We start from the raw sequence: 21,230 nt of genomic DNA, 5'->3' as shown, positions 1-21,230 counted from the left end.
CACAGCGGGGCCGCGCCCATCGATGCGCTCGGCGATCGCTCGGCTGCGGCGCCTGGGCAAGATGGCGGCGCCCACGGCGGCGGGCCCGTGAGGAGAGGAGGGCGATGCTGGCGCTGGGCCGCGGCCTGGCGGGGGCGGCCTCCGCCGTCCTGGGGGGCGGCCATCGAGGGGCAGGGGCCGGTGAGGGGGCGCGGGGGTGCGGGACGGCCTGGGGAGGGAGCCGGGAGAGGGGGAGGAAGCGGAGGGGAGGACGGGAGGGTGAGGGAGGCTCGGGGTGGGCAGCGGCCCGGGGGGGTTCTGGTGGAGACGGGGAGCCCCCGGGCGCAGGGGTGGTCCCTGAGGGGCAGAGGTGGCCCTCAAATGGCAGAGGTGGCCCCAAGGTGGCAGAGGTGGCCCCCGAGGGGCACGGGGCTGGGTGGCCCCCGGGGAGGGGACAGGGGCTGGGGGTGCTGCGGGGGAGGCGGGGAGGGCCCGGGAGGGCCCGGGGGGTCCTCAAGGCGTGAGGGGGCCGGGGGCGGGCGGCATGGGGTGAGCGTGGGGCTGCGGGTGGGGTGAGTGGGGCTGGGCGGCCTCCTGCGTGCTGGGGCTGAGGGGGCTGGGGTGGGCGAGGGGTTCTGGGGCTCGAGGGTGAGGTGGGCTGGGGACGGCTGGCAGGGCTGCCCCGAGCACCTCGGGGCTGTGCTGAAGCAGCTTGGGTGGCCCCGACACCAAGGGTCCCTCGGGCACAGCACGTCTGCGTGGCTGCTGGGTGCACAGAACCAGCCCTGAGCTGATCCAAGGCACAGGTCGCACCTCTGACGTTCTTTCTGTGCGTGCTACTACCGCACAGCCCACACGAGAGGGCTAACTGAGCCGTGGAGAGATCTGCTCTGCACTTAGCACGTGTCCTGCGAGCCAGGGTACGGGTCTGGTGCCTCCCAGCTGCAGAGTTTAGCTAGCTTGCTGCTCGGCATGCTCCGTTTGTAGGCAGGACTGGGGAAGCCTGTACTTGAAAGCATGCTTGAAGCAGAGGTGAATAATCTCAAGCAGGTGTTGATTCCAACATTGTGGCCCTGCAGTTGGAAGAGTTATTTCTTGAACAGTCTCAGAACGCTGAGGAATATTCTTGTCTGTACCAAGGTGTGCCGGTCAAAGGTTTTTGCTGTTGTCTCTCTGCCACTGGCATAGTTCAGAGCAGCCCATCTAACTTGCACATGAAATTATTTGCATTAAATAATCCATTTGAACCCTTTAAATGAACACAGTTCAGCTGGGGAACCTTGCATTCTGTTTAGCAGCAGGCCAAGTGCTTGTGATCTCTTCCTGCTAGCCCTGTTCTTTTTTTCATTGGAGTTGGCATGGCTTCACCCGTTTGTTTTAGCACCAGTGTGAGGACCACGCTGAAACTGTTCCACGCTGTCTGTGGGACAAAAGACCTAAGCTGGCCACAAATCACCTTGGAGTCTACATACTCTGACTAGTTTTCTAGTACAGACTGGGCAGTATTTATTTCTAGTACAGACTGGGCAGTATTTAATGAGTACGCAGGTAGAAAAGTGCAAACAATCTAATAAATCTTTGTGGTTTTTTTTTCATCAAGTTTGCAGTGCCTTTATTCAGCCAGCAAGATGTTACGCCAGACCCGTGAGAAGAAAGATAAGAGGTATGGCAGGATTGATGGGAGAAATTGGTAAAATATTTTACTGTTGGTGCTATTGGAGTTGTACCCTAATGCAGCAGGAAGAGGGGATATTTGGAGAAATTTGCATCTTTTTCACTTTAAAGATGCAGATGCCCACTGCTAGTGAGGAGAGAGGAAACATAATCCCTGCTGCAGGACTTTGCATCTCTGCAGCTTGAGGGGTGATAACAAAGGTGAGGGAGCCAGACTTCTCTGTACTGCCAAACAGCGCGGTGAGGGTCAGTGGTCACAAGTAACCATCTGGAGATGTTCAGGCAGGGCACAAAAGGAGAAAAGAAAAAAAAAAAAAAGGATTCAGTGGAAAGGCAGAGCAGTGTGGGACTGCACTTCACAGCGAGGCTGTGGCATATCTGTCCCCAGAGGCTTTCAAGGCTGTGTTAGACAAAGAAGTGGCAACAGTCACACTTCACAGGGGAGATTGGACTAGAAACTTCATAAGGTCCCTTTGTCAATCTTTTTGTGGTTCTGCAAGTAGTTCCTTGCAAGCTTAAAAGTTACTTGGAGAATCCAACAGTTCATGAATGTGGGCCAAATTAACAGTTGTCATTAGCAGGAGATCACTGCTCTCAGTGGGCTGTTTACCATGTTGTAAATCCGGAGTGCTGTCGACTCCTGTCATCTCAGCATGGTCTCTTAAGTTCATCATTATTTGGGGCATCCAGTCTCTTTTCTTTGCAACCTGTTTCCTCTGATCTAGTTTGCAGCATGTTCAGAGCTCCAACTTTTACTGCTGTTCCTCAAATGTTCATCTTTCCCTTGTAGACATCCCCAGCCATTTGGATGATCTTCCTCCAACAGCGATGAAGAAAGAGTATGCCAATGTCCCGATAATAAATAGGTATGATACAGCAAAAAGGCATGGCTAATCTCTTGAGAGCTTTGTATCTTCCATTCATATAACCACCGTCTGTAGAACGTCACCTGCTCAATAATGAATGTTCTGTGGTCACAGGTACACGATTCAGCACAAAAATGGCAAAGTTATTTTGGAAGTTGAATTTGCAGAAGCCATCACTGTTTGTGACTTTGTTAGGTTTCTGTTTAATTAATGTAAGTAACATTGAGCATGTTTCTCAGAAGTGCTCTTTGTCCACATCTTTTGTGGGCTTTGTCTACATCCATAGAAAAAGAAATAATCTTGACATGATAAAAATAGTCTTCTTAGAAATAATCTATGCCTGTCTTGAAAACAGGTGTTAAAGAGTATACAATTAACTCAAAGTGAGAGGCTACTTCTGATATCTGGGCCTGGAGTTCTGCATTTTTATGCTTTGATTCCAGAACCCTTCATGTGCGGTGCATGGAGAGCCCCCAGTGGCGTAACTGAGACTTTCACAGATCTTTGAAGGAGCAGATCTTAAAAGTAATTATTTTGTCCTTGGCTACTTACCTGGTGGTTAACCTTTAGCACTCAGTTTGCATGCATTGTTGTTTTTGGAACTGATAAGACTTTAGCGTAATTTGAAATAATTCATACAGTGCTTCCTACAGAAGCTTGATGCTTCTGTGATTTTCAGCCATTATTTTTCTTTGGAATACAGAAATAGCTCGTGGCTGACAGGTTTAGGAGGGGAGGAGAGTCACTGTAAACCTGCAGAATAAATTTGAGGAAAGTTAATGTGTTCTGAAAACCTAGCTTCATTCCTGTTGTTAAATATACTCGGTTTCTAAGCTTATAAACTAATCTGCAATCTCCTTACAGCGTTGATGACGTAGTAAAAAGATTATTGTCTCTGGAAATGGCAAGCCAGGTTAGTGTCATTTTACATGCATAAAAACTAGATGGTTTGTCAAACACATTTGTGTAACTTACCTATATTATTAAATGCTCTACATTTACTTTTGTTTTAAATGTTTCTTGGTGTATGCAGATCTGGGGCTATTAAATACATGAGGATGATAAGTCTTCCGTGCTCTTAAAATTTATTATGGAGTCTTCTTTATGATAATAATTGCATATTAAAATCGGATAATAAAGTATTCCATGAGCACAGGAGGAGATGCAGCTGTGCTGCGTTATTGCTGACGGTTGGGCTGTATTACAGAAGTAGTACACTGGGCAGCAGGTGTTCTTCAAATGACTTTTATTTTTTGTATGCCCAGAAAACAAGTAAGCAAATCAGAACGGCATCACAAAGATTTTACTGTTTCTTGATGCCTCCCACCTAAGCTTAAAAAGATGCAAAAAGTGAAGGCTACTGCCGTGTGAGACCTGCTTTGGTTCTGTTTCTTCTGCTCATGAGAGTGCCAGGACCTCTTCAACACCCTTTTGTTATTTTGGGAAGAAGGATGCGCCTGGACTCTTAGCAGAAAGCAGAATCACTGTTGTTGAGATCTTTTGTGCTCCTTCCTTGCTGTACTCTGAGCACTGTCCTACGTGCAGTACGGCCCTTTTTTGTAGCACTACCTACACCTTTTGCGAGGGATATCAAGTAAAGTTACAAAGCCTTTATCTGGGCATTTGGGAAGAGATCTGGGGTGTCTCAGACCTGCAGTGTTCCTCAGGAAGTGACAAGCTCTTTTGTTGTCCACAGAAGGAGAAACTGAAGATAAAGACACAGCAGCTGGTAGAGAAGGTCAGGAGGTCTCCCGATGACAATGGCTCCTTTGAGGTGCAAAGTATGTTAAAAGAAGCAGAAGGATATTGTTGGCAGATAATAGTTCACTTTGCCTTTATTCAGCTATTCCCACCCTAACACTTCAAGTTTCCTGTATCGGTTAGGAAAATCTCTTTCAGGAGAGCACCTGAGAGGCAGGTAGCCTGCGGTATGCACTGGGTACTTACAATAGATTTGCTGAGGAAGGCTCAGCTCACTTTTGGTGAAAGAAATGTGAAATACCAGAAATGTAGGGGCACAGTTGACTCCATTCCAGTTATATTTATTACAAGTGTCTGCAAGGATACTTTCCAAATTGCTACTCGATATCCGCCCTCTAAAGGCTGCATGTGCATTATTCTGCTTGAAATGCTTACATGACATGAACCATTGCACAGCATCCATTACTGAAATGAAATACTAGATTCAGCCCTGGAAGCCAAATTTCCCTCTGCATAGGCAAGTTCTGTCTGAAGCATGGTGTAGGGACAGTGCAGAGATGAAGGCTGTACTGCCATTGACCAAGATGTTCTCTGCTATCATTAAAAAAGGCCTTCAGTTTCTCAGGCTGCCACCAGAGCTGTTTCCAAAATTTGAAAACCTTGAAAGCTGGTTGCAGCTGTTAGGAAAAGCTCTTAAATTGTGTCTGTTCCTCCAAAGCTTAAACCAAGGGGGATGAAATGAATGTAAATTCACCAGTAATTCAGCAAGGCAAGAGGCCTTACAAATAAATTCATGTGATCAGTTGTTAAAATATTAACCTCTAATCAGGCAGCTTCATTATAGTAATAGTTCTTGCTTGGGTTAATGTAGGTTATATTTTGTGTTTTGTTTACCATTTACTGTGCAATAATATTTGCTGTGGTGCAGTGGGTACACATAAGAACAGCAGTCTGTAACTGGCAATTTGAAGGAAATGCAAATGATACCATCTCACCCTGGAAAGCTTCTGCTCTCTCATGGCTTCTTATGTCTGTCCTTTATAGCTGCTATATTGACTGCCAAGATACGCACTTACGAGGAGCATCTTCAGAAGCATCCCAAGGTAACTGTCAGTAATCTGAGCCCATGCATCTGAGACAACAGCTGTTCAGGTTGTTTTCTGAGTTGAGAACAAAGGGATTTTGATTCTGGGGATTACGGCTTTGCTAAGGTGGTTTATAAAATAGTAACTGTTCCTTGTTGTCGATCTGGGAAACTGCTGGCTCAGTTGCAGCTACATTCTCACCCACTGAAATGTGGAATGTGTTTTATTTTTGTTACTGGATTGTTGGGAATGCCTGAGCAGATACCTTTCAATGGAGTTTAGCTAAATTGTTTTTGTTGCAGATACAGTTCTCTTGCTTAGTGTTCAACATAATTAGCGTGGTCACTTCAGCTGTATTCTCCGTCTGTTCTGCCTTTAAAAATAGTAGTGGACAGGACTGTGCTAATGTCATAATGACCTAAAGTTCAAGCCCAAACTGAAAACATCACAACTGTAATTTTCTGAACAAGATCTACTGAAGATTCCTAACACAGTGGGAAGTGGATTAATCAACTGTGTTTAAAAAAAGTTCATGTTAGCTAATCGTAAAAGCTTGAAGGGTAAAACAGAACAGAATTCAGTTTAAAGAATGCAGAAATTGTACCAAATGTACAGCAGAAAAGACCTTTTGAAATTACTTGGCTCAAGCCTGGTTTTAGACAAATTGCTTGTAAAGGGTAGAGTGATTTCTTCCATGAGATTGCCCTGAATGGCATGGATCAAGCTGTGCATATTCTCTTCCAAAGAACAACTCAAACTGTGAAATAGAGCCAAGTCAGATTTTATCTTTACATTTAAATTCTGGAAAAGCAAAAATAAATAGTTCCAGAAATAACACGGAAGCATACATTTGAGAGGAAGCAGAGTTTTTAGCCAGTAGACTTCTCCCACAATCTTTGCCTCCAAGCCGTTGCAGCTTGGAGAAGGCAATTTCAGTGGAAAGTAAATTAAGTCTTCCCAGATCTTCTAGTAGTGATCTAATGTTCTTGTGATATCTCGTAAGAAAAATTGTTCTAAGATACTGTCCTTAACCTGATTGTTTCCTTTTAGCCATAATTTGGTTTAAGTAATTTATTGGAATGGAAGTACAATCTTCTGCAATCTAGAGAACATTAAGTCCTTTGCAGGATAAAAGTAACCGTCGTCTCATGCTGATGGCTGTGGATCGCCGGAAGAAACTACTTACATATCTTCGCCGTGTCCGCTACGATGCCTTTGAAAACACCTGCAAGCAGCTGAATATCCAGTATGCACTACCCCCTGCCTACTCCCGAAGGGTCACCAAGCGCTGGGCTGTTAAGAAGGCATTTTGTATCAAGGTATGGAGCAAACCAGAGCAAAAGCTATGTAACTGGAGTAGAAAAAAATCTCTTCATAGAGGGCACAATTAAGACAGAAGGGGCTGATACATAAGAGTCCTGTAAATCTGTGTTTTGAATTTGAGGGCATGATGACAACTGTAGAACAAAACAAGCTTGACAAAGAACCCCACAAAGGGCAGTTAGGCCGTGGGCAGTGAAGTGTGTACTGACTGAGGGAGTACTGTGTTTAAGAACTTCAAGTTGAGCTGCTAGTTTGCTCAGAAATGCGTGATTCTAAACAGCTTTTCTTCCAAGCCTGATACGGGGAACTAATATGCAAGACTATTAAGTTTAATGGCAATTTTAGAACAGAAATGCGGGTATGGCCACTGGCTCCTCTCATTTGCGCTAAATGTATTGCTGTAACTGACCAGAATCAAAGTCAGACAGTGCCGTCAGTCTATAAATATTAAATCTCAATCCAATTAAATTATAAGTAAAAGACTGGATAGCTGTAACTGAGTATCAGAAAGCGGTACCCTAGAACATAGGCTGCTTGGAGTCCTGGAGGAAGAAAGAGGAAGGAGCTGATCTCACTGAAATACATTGCATGCCTTCTGGCCTCCGTTGCAGACACTCATCAGATCCATGCTGCGTGTCGCATTGAGCAGCAGTGGCAGAATGGTTGTAATCAGCAGCAGACAGCTTTGTCTTTCCCCTTCTCTCACCTGCTTATGCTCCTCCTGCAGGTTTTTCAGGAGGTGCGGAAGCTGAAAGCACCAGAAAGGCTAAAGAAGAGGAGAGAGTGGCAAGCAAAAGCCAGAGCTGCAAAAGAGAAGCAGGTGCAGAGCAAAGGGACAGCTGTGTAGCTGCACATTGGGTTTGTGATAACAGCCAGTCTCTCCAGAAATAAACAACTACCAAAAGGCATGTTGACTTTGCTTAAGTGCATGCGTGATCTGCGCCGTGTGAGTACCCAAAAAAGTGCAGTAAGCGGTTTAAGTGTTTTAGAAGTTTAAGGCTGCTTCCTTGGACTGTGTCCTGAGCAGTCTGTGCTGTGCTGAGAGGAGCACTGGGGGCTTTATCAGCATGCCTTTGGCAGGGAAAGGCAGTGATGTCTTCAAGTGAAAGCACCTTTGAGTAGTGTCTGTCTCCTCTCATTACCTGGTGAGCCTGCAGAATTGCACTGTCAAACAGCATTGGAGCAGCTGCTCGGCAGAATTCAGCAGGGGATTCACTACATGTAATGGAAATGAGAGGAGAGAATGAGGAGAAATGCGCCTTATTTGGAAATAAAGCAGCTCTGACACTGACTCAAAAAGCCATTCCTCCTCACAATCAAATGCAGGTTGATTCTGAACTCTACAGCTGTAGAAACCATACTAATAATCAAGTCTGTCATTTCCCAGCTGACTTGGGTATTTGCATTCGTCCTTTGGTAGCCATCCCTCAGTATCACTCTGGAACTCAGTGATGTTATTTCAAAAATGCCATTGATGGTTATTAAACTAAGTAATTACGAGTAAAGTGGCGCCCGCTGGCAGCGTTCGATAAAACAGCCCCGAGTTCCCCTCAGCTGTCGCGTGGACGCGTGCCGGGGTTGCCTGCGTGCTGAACTGAGGCAAGATGATTTTTAATCCCGTCACAAAGACTTAAATTTGGCGAGGAAATGACTACAATTAATCAGTTATTACAATTTAATTAGTTTTTAAGTCGTGGTATCACACTGTGGCGGGGGGGGACATGCCAACACGGCGCCACGCCATTGGCCCGGCCGTTGCCTGGCGGCGGCGGCGGCTGTGAGGGGGGGGGCGGGCGCCATGTCGGGCCGGGCGCTGCCGCTGCTGTTCCTCAACCTGGGCGGCGAGATGCTCTACATCCTGGACCAGCGGCTCCGCGCCCAGAGCATCCCCGGAGAGAAGGCCCGCAAAGGTGAGCCGGGGCTGGGGCCGGGGGGTCGGCAACGCGGAGACCCTTTCCGGAGCCCCGTGTCCGGCTTTGTGAGGACGGAGCTGCGAGGGGCAGGGTGTGAGGGGATCCCATACGGTCCTAGGGTCATTAGGGTTGGAAAAGAGCTCCAGGATCACCTGGCCCAACGGCCCCCTACCACCATCACCCACTAACCATGCCCCAAAGCCCCACATCCAACCTCTCCTTGAACACCCCCGGGGACGGTGACTCCACCACCTCCCTGGGCAACCCGTCCCAACGCCTGACCGCTCTTTCTGAGAAGAAATGTCTCCTCATTTCCAGCCTGAACCTCCCCTGGCACAACTGGAGGCCGTTCCCTCTGGTCCTATCCCTGGTTACCTGTGAGAAGAGGCCGACCCCAGCTCCCCACACCTCCCTTTCAGGCAGTTGCAGAGAGCAATGAGGTCTGCCCTGAGCCTCCTCTTCTCCAGACCAAACCCCCCCAGTTCCCTCAGCCGCTCCTCACAGGACTTGTGCTCCAGGCCCTTCACCAGCCTCGTAGCCCTTCTCTGGACATGCTCGAGAAGAGGCCGGGTGCTAGAGGTAATCAGCAAGGAGCCACACTGCTGTAGGTGGAGCATTGCTCAGGGCTTCGCAGGCTTCTCCCAAAGTATCATCGCTTTCAGTGCTCCATCAAAGAGATCTGTGGTTCCTTAATAGTGTGCAAGCATGCGGTCAGTTTTTTGGTAATGATTCTCTTAATAATACAGGAATTAATGCAGATATACCTGTCATGATGTTACTGGAAGGATGCTTGAAAAGTAATAGAACATCGCAGTGCCTGCCACTGAAAGAAGCCCTGGGGAAGTGGTTTCCTTACAAGTTTCATTGCTCTGCCACAGGAATGAGTCCTGTGTGGTTTTCTTCTCTTAAAATAAAGCCATTTGAGTTAAACTACTTTCATGAAGTTTCTGTTGTAATGACTGCTTGCAGGTATTTGTGAAATGCACACAGATAACACAGAAACTGGAACAGATTTCAGTATTTCTATACTTGCGTTGCAAGTTAGTGCTGCAGACACGTGCTTTTGGAATCGCAGTAGCTCAGGATCTGAGCATCTCAATACAGGCCCTGAAATGTTTCGGGATGACCAGATTTCTTTGCAACCAGAATAAGAACTTTGAAGCAATACCAAAGGTTTCCTTGCAGCAATACAATTTTTAATTATTCGTATTTGTCTTCAGTGATCTGCCGTGAGTTTATTTCCCTGCTGCTGTTCGTACAGTTCTCAGTTTATAGCTTAAACTACATTTAGTTATGTACAGTGGAATATCTGAGCGGTTGAATTAGATCTGTACCAGTTTATCCATGCATCTATTTCTGTCTTTCTAAAAAAAATGGGCTTTAATTTTACTGAGATGTGGTGCGGTCTTCACTGAGGTGTTGCTGATGCTTAAAACTGTTCACCAAAATATTGTTCATTTATAAGTGCAAAAAAACAGCTGAAAAAAATCCAAGCTAAATGCAAAACACGCTAAGGGTAAAATCAAGGGTAAAATTTTAGCTCCATTGAAGCAACAGGTTTTTTTCCAAGGGGAGGGCAAGGTTTCATCTTTTGTGTATTAATTGAAAGTGAAAGATGTCAAGTAACAGAAGAGTTCTTTCTTGGTAAGCACAGATTGCTGATGAGAAAAATCCAAGTCCATTAGTTAGATTTTTTTTTTCTTTATTTCTTTTATTCTTGAAACTCTTGTTCTTACTTCTTGAACTGATGTTTTTGTTTTATATGCTTCGTGTAGATGAATGGACAGATGTGGACAGGAAACGAGGTACTGTAACCTTCTAGCTGCATGCAGTAGACGAACACCACTACATGCACACATGAGGCTCGTTGTACGTGAACACACTGTATGCTGTTCCTGCAGCCCTCTAGTGATGGTGTCAAGGTTGAATAATATTTTTCACCTGTTAAAAAGCACTTTAACTATAGATCTTACAAAAATAGGCAATATCTCAAAATCTAGTGGCTTCAAAAGTAGCCTCTTCGTTAATTTAATCAAGGCAATATCTATAAATAGACGATAACGTTTTCTCATAGCGGTCCTTCTAACCAGAATGATGTTTGGATTTTGCTAACATCTAGCAATGCAAGCATATAATTACGCAAGCATTGTGATTTTTTTTTTCTGCTTAAAGGCAGGAATATTATGTACAGTGCATTTCTCTGTGATAACTTCTAATTTACCATTCAGGGTTTTGATGGGTAACTCCAGACATTTGCATCCTAGCTGCTTATCCACCCCTGCTAGTGGTTTGCCACCCTTGCAGCAGACTGATCACAAAGGAGCAGGTTCCCACACTCCAGACAAACTCACCTTGACTTAAATTATCGCTGAAGGTGGGTTTGAGCTGAGGTTTTGCAGTGGAGAGCTAAGGTGAGAGCGTGATTTCCTCCTGGGCTCTGCCTTGAAATGGTAGCCTCCAGAACAGGGGTACAGTAAGTAGCTGGATGAGAAAATAAATCTCTTAAACTATCACTTTTTTCTGCTAGGCGGACGTGAGTAGAACTTCCAGTGTCTCTTTAAGCAGGCCTTTTTTAAGAGAGATCAGGGTTATGATTTCCTTTTTTCAAAATAAGTCATTTGTAGGTTTTGAATGTTTACCAATGTGATACCCTGGAGTTTGCTGCTTTTTTGCTACCATTAGGTGCTGTTTCCAATAATTTGTTTTTTCCAGCATTTAATATCTCAGAAGCATAAAAGATTCCACATTTCTCCTCTCTTTTATCACACCCTAAATGGAGATAAGTTTTATAAAATCCTGCTTTATCATATTCAGATGGTAAAGGCACAGAGACAGGTCTTGTGTTGACCAATCAACTTCTCCTTGTGAGAAAAGACAGCTTTGTGAGCGCTGCTCTTAGGACGATCTCTGAAAAGTTACCAAAGAGCAGCCGCCAGTCTGTTGCTGCTGATAAAGCCAGACAACTAGGTTTGCCTGCTTTTGACCTTATGAACAATGAACCTATGAACTCATAAAGTTCCCTTCGCTGCCTTGAATGTACTTGGAGAAGCATGAGCACAACCCAGACGTGAAGTCTCATGTCATGCATATGAGCCATGTTCCGTTACAGCGCGCTAGGCGTTGAAATGTGTATGTCACCGGTGACATGACACATGCAGGCCAAAACCACCGTAAATCCTTGGCTTCTCTTTTGTCATCGCATTGTCTATACTTGGTTTCCCTCTCCCCTTCCCAGTTGATGAAATCCCTCTCTGCTAAACTGCTTTTATGCTATGTTGCTTGGCGTGCCATTATCCCTGAGCTAACACTCCTTTCTTTGTTATTTTCCATTGTGAGAACGGTGTAAGTATGTTCTCAGGGACTACCTGGGCTCTGAGATCTTTGCTCTGTCATTATCAAGTGTACCTTGTGAGATTTGGCCTTTACCTTGATTTTTTTTTTTTTGTCTTTCTCAGTTCTTTTCATAGCCAATACAGGAGGTTTTAATTCTGGATGATAATTTATGTAAGGCTTGGTGTGTGGTTAACGTAGATCATGATTTCATTATGAATATCTACCAGCTACTGTCTGCGTACAGTGGTATTGTCTCCTGACAGTTTTGGTTATTAGAGACTCTCTTAAGATGGAGGAGAAGCCTTTGTACAGACAACATGTGGACAACTTAAAGATATTTTTTGTGATAGCAGTATAGGACAAAAGTTCTTATTTTTGTCACAACTGATTACTTGCAAAATCAAATTTATGCTAATACGTTGTGTTTGATTTTCTCCACTGAAAAAAAGTGAGGATTTTTGCCTAAGACTGCAAGTAGGGGTTGTTTTATGGACAGTTTATTTGAAAAGGGTGGAAGAGGAGGGATTTTTTTTTCCATTTGTAGGGAGGTGTATTTGTAATCCGTGCTGCTCAGAAGCTGAGCTGAGGTGAGGCCCATCTCTGTTGGTTGGAGTACTTAAAACAAGAAAGTGAGCTGTGTTACGTTACAGTGCAAGGGATGCTGAAATGCATACCCCACCGTAACACGTACAGGAGAAAACCTGTCAGCATCAGCTTTAAACAAGAGGAGAGAATCGCTTCAGAAGGCACTTGCCTTCCAGAAAACAGCTGCCACCGTCCAAGTGCTCAGCATCTATTACACACCTAGCAACATTCCCCAGGCATTAATCATCCAAGAAAAGATGAAGTGACTGGAACATCAACTTCTCTTTCTTTTTTTTTTTTCCCCTTCCCTTGAGATTTTTCTAATCTATAAGAGTTAGCTCTCATTACAAGCTTCAGTAACAGTCATCTGCTTAGGGAAATTCATGCTTGTACAATTATCCTTGTAAATTGAAATTGACACTTTTTTCAACATTTTTGGATAGGAAAAAAAAATTACGATAACTCTGTATCAGGTGTATGATAAAAGTATCAAATCCAGCAGGAAAGCAAAGGTGTCTGCTTGAGACAAAGACGTTTTCTATCTTCTTTGCATTCAAAGCTTGTTAACCAGAGCATAACCCTTATATTCAGTATTCCTGGTCTCCAGGTATTCTCGAGTAGGTTATGTAACAATTCCATGCCTAAATTAACGCTTAAAAATGAAGCACTAATCAGGAAGTGTAGAGTTCTCAGCCTTTGGGCTGCTCTAATATCCTCAGAGGTTATTGTGTTAAGAGCCCTGGATGGCCTTGCCACAGACCCCACTGTTATAAATGCTTCCTTAAATACTTGTCAGTCCTAATCCGTTTCACACAAGTACTTCAAGGAGCTTTGAATCAGTCAGGAGCTTCTGTTTAGAAGGAAAAAATAGTGTCAAAGGCTAAAAAGAGAACCGATAGCTATGGTTTATTTATTTCAAAAAAAAAATGCAGACTGATGCAAAACAGTCTTCTTAGGAAGCAGAACTGTAGCTTTTATAGATAATACCTGTCAGAGTAGCCTGTAAACAGAATTATTTTAAAAGGGGAAAGTGCTAGCCATTGCTGCAAAAACAAGGCAACAAAACCAGCGTTATTCCCGTTGGAAAACAAAGTTTGTTGTCTGCAGCTCAAACACATTTCTGCCTCTGGGGACAGCCAGCAGGAACATGCTGCTTGCTGAGACCAATGTGGCATTGAGAAAATGTCAAAATGACAAAGTGCTCTTCCTTGCTTTTCCTTTTGTGGCTACGTACCTGGTTTTTACAGGTAAGCGTTCTGTGAGCCCTCACAGCTGTCGGTGTCCACGTGTGGAATGAATTAGGCGAACGCTGTGTTTGTGAGGCAAACAACCGAGGCTCTCTGTCTTTACAGTTATGAATGACATCATCACAACCATGTTCAATAAAAAATTTATGGAAGAGCTGTTTAAACCACAGGAACTCTACTCCAAGAAGGCTCTGAGAACGGTGTATGACCGGCTAGCTCATGCTTCAATCATGAGGCTGAACCAGGCAAGCATGGATAAGGTAAGAAGACAATCTGTCTGGTCCTGACTGTGCTGCACTTTAATGCTGCTCTTCACAAGTTACTCTAATTTTGAAGCATTTTGTAACAGACCTCTTTCCATTTGTTTTCTTTGTAAAAATGGCTCTAAGCCAAGAAAACTTTGCAGAAATCCATGGTAGTACCAGATAATTCATCACCTTAAGCAGAAATACTTGGTTTTGTGTTTAATTAAAGTTTGAGTTTAAAAGGTTCAGGAAGCATTCTTTATAAGAATGTTTATATATATATTAAAAGCCTATACATATGTTGTGTAAATATATTTTTGTATATATATATATTTCTGTATTGATGCTCATTATTTTGCAGTTGCAGGTGTAAGAATTTTTACCTGCCAACAGTATATCCAGTGGTCAATTTTCTGGAAAATAATGATAATAATAATTATAGGAACTTGACTACCTGTGAGACCTCTACCCTGGTGTCAATGTTGTTGAAATTGTCAGTAGTCTGAGAGGCCAGCAGGAGGGATGACAATGTGATTTTAGAAGTCTTATTTTCGTAGGAAACAAAGCTGAAATGGTTCTCCTTACCTGCAGGCAGGTGCTAAAAGAAAAAAAAAAAAGCATCTAAAACCCACATGAAATTATCTAAGTGGTGTTGCTGTCTGTGTTGTGATGGAACCCAAATTTCTCCCTTGTTATTTTGCAGCTGTATGACCTTATGACTATGGCTTTCAAATACCAAGTCCTGCTGTGTCCTCGGCCCAAAGACATTCTGCTGGTCACGTTCAATCACCTGGATGCAATCAAGGATTTCATTCGCGATTCCCCTGGCATTCTGAACCAGGTGGATGAAACTTTTCGACAGCTGATCGAAGTAAGAGTCCCTAGAAAAATGGTGGAACATGCTCTTGTTTGAAGGTTTTTTTCCTCTGTCAAGCTGATCTTAGAGACTAAATACTGCATCAGGAAGTGGCACATCAAGCGTGGAGCTTGATGGGTTCTTAGCCTCAGAGAACTTTTGCTCATGTAACTGCTGTAATTCTTTGTACAAAGAACAGGAGGATCCCACTGAAAGGGATCTTTCCTTAAAATGTTGAAAGTTCTGGGAAGTCATGAAATGGTTCCCAGGGACTTCTGGAGATGGAGTTGTTTACAACATAAATTTTTCATGCTTGCCCCCTTTAAATCAGTATGTTGCTTATTCAGCCTGATCAAAGTCTCCACTGACTTCAGCAGAAATTAAATCAGGCTCTTAGTCCCTGATAACAACTACTGATGCTGATCAGCAGCTCCCCATAATTATTTTCCTCTTCCTCTGCCACACATGTACTGGCTTTGGCCAGCAGTATTCTGATAGGCTTGTTTCCACCTTTAACTTGGTGGGGCATGGTACTCTTACAAAGTCTTCCTGTGTTTTTTCTTTTTCAGGTGTATGGCTGTCTGTCTGCTGGTGAATTTCAGCTGATCAGGCAAACACTCCTCCTTTTTTTTCAGGACATGCACATAAGGGTAAGAATCCAATACAAGTAGACAGTAAGAACAGAAGGAAGTTTGACTGTGGTTAGAATATGAACATATCGTGTAATAAGTTCATGATAAAGAGTTGGGTTTTGTTACTCATGCTTTTTAGTCATCTTGATGTGCTTGTAATTTCAGTCTTCAAAATTTAACAAACTGAGCGCATCTACTACAGTAACACCCAATAATTCTAAAATATTCTGGAAAAAAATTACCCATGATTACCTGTTTATTTCAGAGGTGACTATATAGAGTAACTCCTGATTCAGGTTTTCATTAGTTTCAAGTTTCACAAATCTGAAAGAATATCTGCTAGTAGATAGATAGGTTTTTATTTTTAGTAGAAGCTTGATGTGAAACTGAGAACCTCAAGCTTGAGGCTATGGGCCTTGATGTTCTGTAAATAAATTGATCATACTCAAGTGCATAAAGAGTACGCTTTTTTTTTTTTGATGTTTCATCAGTGTGCCCATCCTCCGTATCAGAATGTTTATGTATATCAAAATCTCTAGGAAACCGATCCTAATCTAAGCAGGAAGGCTGCAAGGTCAGACTTCAGAGAACTCAGATCAGAAGATATTTAACTGATTTTCTAGAGAACGGGATATTCTTTTGCAGGTCTCTATCTTTCTGAAGGATAAAGTCCAAAACTCTAATGGTCGCTTTGTGCTGCCAATCTCAGGCCCTGTTCCATGGGGTACAGAAGTTCCAGGACTCATCAGGTGAATTCTGAACCCCTGCTTATACTGTTTGCAGTGCCTTGCATGTATGGCTGCTCAGAAAGAACTATTAGTCCCAGAGGTCTAATGGGAATCATGCTTAGACTGTCACTCATGTTGCATGGAGAGCTGAACCTCCAGTAAGTGTCATTTATATGGCAAGATTTGGGTTTAAGTCACTTGGCAATGAAACGCTAAGCATGTTTCTGGCATTCCCTACTCCAGTAAGTCAGCTATTAGGCATTTATTCTCTAAAATAGGCACTTACCAGCATACAGAATAGTGATACTTGTACAGTAAGCAAAGGAAGTCAGTACTGAACATCAGTAATAGAACTATTAAACATGTTTCAATGATGGCTTGTTTTTAAGGATTTATAATCGTAATGGAGATGAAGTTAAAAGAACCGAGTTCACCACTGATGGAAATTACATTACTCCACAAAGGGAAGGGTCTTTTGATCTCTATGGAGACAGAGTCCTCAAACTTGGAACAAATATGTAAGTCGTTTTTGTCCTACATAGAAACATGTAGTAAACACTGATGATTATGGATTTGTTCAGAAGCACATCTTTGGTCTTGTTTATTTTTACCTCTTTGGCTGTTATCAGCTTGACTGCTTTACAAAGCGATTACCTGATACAAAACGTGTGTGGATAAATGTGTTCAAAAGAGCTGTGGAAAAGAGCAAAAGTTTGATTCATGTCTACAGTAGAGCTTTACAGAGCGTTTTCATCTGGTACTGCATATTCTGTGAAATGTAATTTAAATTTAACAGCATTCAAGAAATCCTTTTTTTCCTTCACGTTTGACTTAGATAATTTTTTCATTCTCAGAATAAGAGACAGTAATGTTCTTTCATACAGTTTTGTCACTTATATGTTTTAATGCTATAATACTCCATAAAACTGACCCGTAACTTCTCATTTCTGTAATTTAGAGTCTTCATAAAAATATTCTGAAAAAAATTTAGGTCCTGTACTGCTCCCTTCTGTTTTTGCATCACATACAAGTAACAGGTTGCTTTTCCTTGTGTGTTTTTTTTCTCTAGGTACAGTGTTAGTCGGCCAGTAGAGACACACATGTCAGGATCATCCAAAAACTTGGCATCCCATGCGAAGGTTAGTGTCCTTCTGATTCTGTCACTGGTTAAATTCGTGACCTCAGCAGCAGTCTGTGCTATCTTCTCTTTTGCTCGCCTCCTTTCTCAAGTAAACAGTAACTATCTTTTCAGTCTACGCTTACAGGATAACTTCAGGGAAACCTGTTTACTTGTTCCTCTCTAGTCCTCAGCAGTTCTCCCTGGCCCCTTTTGAACTAGGCCGTGAGAATGTTTTCGTAAAGAATTTTACGCACAGGCTTATGCGGTGGTGTACTGAAATGTTACTTCCTATTTTATTTTCTTCCGAAAACAGGAAGCTGATTTTACTGACTTCTCAGCCACCAATTTAGCTGGAAAACTATCTTGTCCTAGGTCTGTATATTCAAGCAAACATTTTAAATGTGTAACTGATATTTATGACTTACCTGTGCAATCTGTAACACTAACAATACAGAAATGTATATATGACACTCTGAAGAACATTTATGTAATACCAGGACACACAAATGCTTTTAGCCCTAGTTTTCCTGGTAGTCTGACCGCTGAACCCATTTCTGTTTTCCGCAGGAGAATGTGGCCCCTAACCCTCTTGCTAAAGAAGAACTGAACTTTTTGGCTAGGCTCTTGGGAGGTCTGGATATCAAGAAACCTGGTGGCAGTGAGACAGGATTTCGACTGAATTTATTCACAACAGACGAGGAGGAAGAGTATGCTCAAGCTGTTTTTCGTCTGGGGTTTGTGATTAAGTGCCATGTGGACAGTCCTGGAGACTGAGGCCGGCCCTTGACAGCTTCAGGGACAGAACACCAATTTTTTCAGTATTTTCTTATCCTGGTCCAGATAGTCCCTGCAGGAACAAAAGAGGAACAGTTTGTCTGGCCATTTTTAAGACTATCAGGAAGGAGAGAGTGATTTGTTACTAGTGCATCTCCTGTAAAGCAGGGTCTTGCACTGCCTTCACATGAGAAAGTCAGTCACCAGCAGGTGACGATCTGGGCTTAGGTTCCGTCCCACAGAACAGATGCATCCCTTTAGCTCTCCTCTCCCCCAGATGCTCATTTCAGAGATAAGTTATGTATCTGAACTGGTTGGAGGTGATAAGCCTGATGGGCACAAACACTGCAGCCTCCTTCTGGCAGGGAGCATAAGGGTAGTGAGAGTTCTGTTACGTGGTTCCTGCAGAATGCATTTGTCTGCTTTTATTCCGAACTACAAAGTTAGTCCCACTGTTCTACAGTTAGTATAAAAAATCCAAAGCAGGGATAAGTTTCAAGACTGGGATCAGTATATGAATTTCCTTAGCAGAAATAGGAATGCTGTCTAAACTTCACGTCTATAGGAAGCTCATTACTCTGTTTATCCCTTGTATGTCATCGTGGGGTTAAGCACTCTTCATATTTTTAATCAAGACAGGCAGCACTGACGAGACCAGAGGAGTTATCTTACAAGGTTGTTAACATACAAGCCACTCAGGTACGTACAGTGCGTTTCACATCTTTGACTCATTCTCTCCTTGCTAAGTAATTACTTTTACCCATCGTAGTAACTTTAAAGAAATACTTTTTTTTTAATTATTATTTATTTTGGTTAAGCTTATAAATCAGTGATGGCAGTATTTTCTGCTAAGCCTGTGGATTTGCTAATTGGGGTTGTTTAGTCTGGAGGAGCAGAGGCTCAGGGGAGACCTTGTTGCTTGCTACAACCGCCTGAAAGGGAGGTGTGGGGAGCTGGGGGTCGGCCTCTTCTCACAGGTAACCAGGGATAGGACCAGAGGGAATGGCCTCATGTTGTGCCAGGGGAGGCTCAGGCTGGAAATGAGGAGACATTTCTTCTCAGAAAGAGCGGTCAGGCGTTGGGACGGGTTGCCCAGGGAGGTGGTGGAGTCACCGTCCCTGGGGGTGTTCAAGGAGAGGTTGGACGTGGGGCTTGGGGACATGGTCAGCGGGTGATGGGGGTGGTAGGGGGCGGTTGGACTAGGTGATGTTGGAGGGCTTTTCCAACCCTCATGATGCTGTGATTCTGTGATCACTGCTCGCTACGAGACCTCAGCCCCCAGCCCGTTAGAGCGAGCCACCACCCCGTGAGGCTGGCGAGCAGTTCCCGACCCGTGTCCCCGCGCAGGACCCGGGGCTCCGGGCGGAGCTGGCCCGCATCGCGGGCGAGCTGGAGGTGGCGGAGCCGAGCCCGGCGAGCTCGGGCAAAGGCGAGGACCTGCTGGCGCTGATGGACGGGCTGTGAGCGGCGCGCATTAAACGCGCTCTTTCCAGCCCTGCCTCCGAGCCACGCTGCGGGGCGGGGACGGGGCTGGGGCTGCGCCTTCCTGCGGGGGGGACGCGGGGCCGCCGCGGGGAGGTGAGGGAGGGACGGAGGGAGGGGAGGAGGGCGCTGGGAGGAGGCGCCGAGCACGGGGGGGGCGCACGCGGAGCGGGAGCGGCCGGGGGCGGCGTGGGGGTGAGTGGGGGGGAGGGAGGGGGAACGGGGGGGTGCGAGTGGGAAGGGGACATGGGGGGGTGCAAGGGGACACGGGGGGAGAGGGTAAAGGGGCGACTGGGAGCGAGAGGGAAGGGGGAACGGGAGGGTACAAGGGGACGGGGGGTGTAAGGGGAAAGGGGGCACGGGATGCCGGTGGGAGGGGGTACAGGGGACGCGAGTGGGAAGGGGGCATGGGGGGTGCGAGGGGGGCGAGTGGGAAGAGTGGGCACAGGGGGTGCGAGTGGGAGGGGGCACAGGGGGACTTGAGTGGGAAGGGGGCAGGGGGTGTGCATGGCTGGTTGGAGATGGGCAGCGTGCAGGTGGGTGTGCAAGGGGAGGAGGCGGCAGCGAGCACCCACGTGTGCAAGGGGTGGTGGGCAGGGGGGAGTGCAAGAGGGTGGTGGGAGAGGGTCAAGGTGCAGGTTAGCGTGCCAGGCTTGTGCGTGCACAAGTGTGCAAGGCGAGGAGGGTGACTTGAACCCAGGGCTGCACCACAGCACGTGCTGGTGGCTTGGGGCAGGTGGCCTGTCCCAGAGCCCTTGGGTGCTGGTGGGGCACAGTGCGGCGTCTCCCTGCCCCTCAGCCGCGCCATGGAGGTCAGCCACTCGGTCAAGGAGCGCACCATCGCCGAGAACAGCCTGGTCATCCTGCTGCAGGGCCTGCAAGGCCACGTCACCACCGTGGACCTCCGCGACGAGAGCACGGCCACGGGGCGCGTCACCAACGTGGACGCCTTCATGAACATGCGCCTGGCCGAGGTGACCTTCACCGACCGGCGGGGGGCCGAGTCCCACCTGGACGAGCTCTTCGTGACCGGCAGGAACGTGCGCTACGTCCACATCCCCGACCAGGTGGACATCAGGGCCACCATCGAGCGGCAGCTGGAGCTCATCCACCGCGTCCGCTACTTCGGCGGCCGCGACAAGGGCCGCAGGGAGTTCCCCCGCGCCAAGCACAAGTGAGCACCCTGCTGCCCGGCACGGACCTGGGGCTGTGGAGGGACACGGGGACCACATCCGCACCTCGGCCAGGGACCGTGAGGTGTGAGGCTGTTTAATGATCAGCCGTTAATTGGGGTGTGAGGCTGTGTAACGAATGTTGGTGATTGATGCACTGGTGCTGGGCACTTGATGGTCCCCAGCCCCCAAACAAAGCCCTTTTGGCCACAAGGCCTGGCTCCGTGGTGCTCCTTGGGGATGACCTGGCCTGGCCTCGCCGGGCCCCGGCGCTCCCCCCCCCGGCCCAGCCGGGCCTCGCGCCCCGGAGGCTTCGCCTGGGGCCCAGTCCCGGGGTAGGCCCCGGCCGGGCGCTAAGGCCGCGGGGTTGCCATGGCAACGGGCGGCAGCGCGGAAGCCCCGCCTCCCCACCAATCGCAGCGCGATCCCAGCTCCCCCGTGACCACCAGCCCCTCGCCGGCCAGCCTTTGATGCCAGCGCAGCCAATCGGCTGAGGGAGTCACTGCGCTTCAGCC

At 46.0% G+C, this 21,230-nt stretch overlaps 3 protein-coding genes across 7 annotated transcripts; all 3 read left to right on the top strand.

The window, feature by feature from the left end:
* Positions 1-20: 20 nt before the first annotated feature.
* MRPS15 (mitochondrial ribosomal protein S15) lies at positions 21-7,533 on the top strand. Of its 2 annotated transcripts, XM_080567428.1 has the most exons (9): positions 133-180; positions 830-899; positions 1,580-1,642; positions 2,444-2,519; positions 3,384-3,432; positions 4,216-4,300; positions 5,265-5,323; positions 6,433-6,624; positions 7,356-7,533. In XM_080567428.1, the coding sequence occupies exons 4-9, from the start codon at positions 2,482-2,484 to the stop codon at positions 7,473-7,475; spliced, it is 543 nt and encodes a 180-aa protein (XP_080423554.1). In that variant the 5' UTR covers positions 133-180; positions 830-899; positions 1,580-1,642; positions 2,444-2,481; the 3' UTR covers positions 7,476-7,533. The 2 variants fall into 2 exon arrangements, with proteins under 2 accessions (XP_080423555.1, XP_080423554.1); XM_080567429.1 differs by lacking the exon at positions 830-899 and having other exon boundaries at positions 21-180.
* An 851-nt stretch (positions 7,534-8,384) lies between these two features.
* Positions 8,385-19,553, top strand: OSCP1 (organic solute carrier partner 1). Of its 2 annotated transcripts, XM_080567399.1 has the most exons (11): positions 8,385-8,538; positions 10,317-10,346; positions 13,812-13,966; positions 14,655-14,822; positions 15,377-15,457; positions 16,085-16,188; positions 16,557-16,685; positions 17,237-17,306; positions 17,855-17,994; positions 18,697-18,760; positions 19,409-19,553. In XM_080567399.1, the coding sequence occupies exons 1-11, from the start codon at positions 8,427-8,429 to the stop codon at positions 19,523-19,525; spliced, it is 1,170 nt and encodes a 389-aa protein (XP_080423525.1). In that variant the 5' UTR covers positions 8,385-8,426; the 3' UTR covers positions 19,526-19,553. The 2 variants fall into 2 exon arrangements, with proteins under 2 accessions (XP_080423525.1, XP_080423526.1); XM_080567400.1 differs by lacking the exon at positions 10,317-10,346 and having other exon boundaries at positions 8,391-8,538.
* Positions 19,547-20,928, top strand: LSM10 (LSM10, U7 small nuclear RNA associated). 3 transcript variants are annotated; one of them, XM_080567437.1, is made up of 2 exons: positions 19,547-19,639; positions 20,343-20,928. In XM_080567437.1, exon 2 carries the CDS (start codon positions 20,350-20,352, stop codon positions 20,719-20,721), a length of 372 nt encoding a protein of 123 aa, XP_080423563.1. In that variant the 5' UTR covers positions 19,547-19,639; positions 20,343-20,349; the 3' UTR covers positions 20,722-20,928. The 3 variants fall into 3 exon arrangements, with proteins under 3 accessions (XP_080423563.1, XP_080423561.1, XP_080423562.1); XM_080567435.1 differs by having other exon boundaries at positions 19,633-19,738; XM_080567436.1 differs by lacking the exon at positions 19,547-19,639 and adding an exon at positions 19,650-19,738 and having other exon boundaries at positions 20,257-20,928.
* Positions 20,929-21,230: the final 302 nt, after the last annotated feature.

Source organism: Anser brachyrhynchus (assembly GCF_964034855.1).
Source record: "Anser brachyrhynchus genome assembly, chromosome: 24".
In the NCBI taxonomy this organism is placed as follows: Eukaryota; Metazoa; Chordata; class Aves; order Anseriformes; family Anatidae; genus Anser; species Anser brachyrhynchus.
Note: the sequence above shows the minus strand (reverse complement) of the source record. Positions and strands in the feature narration are given on the sequence as shown.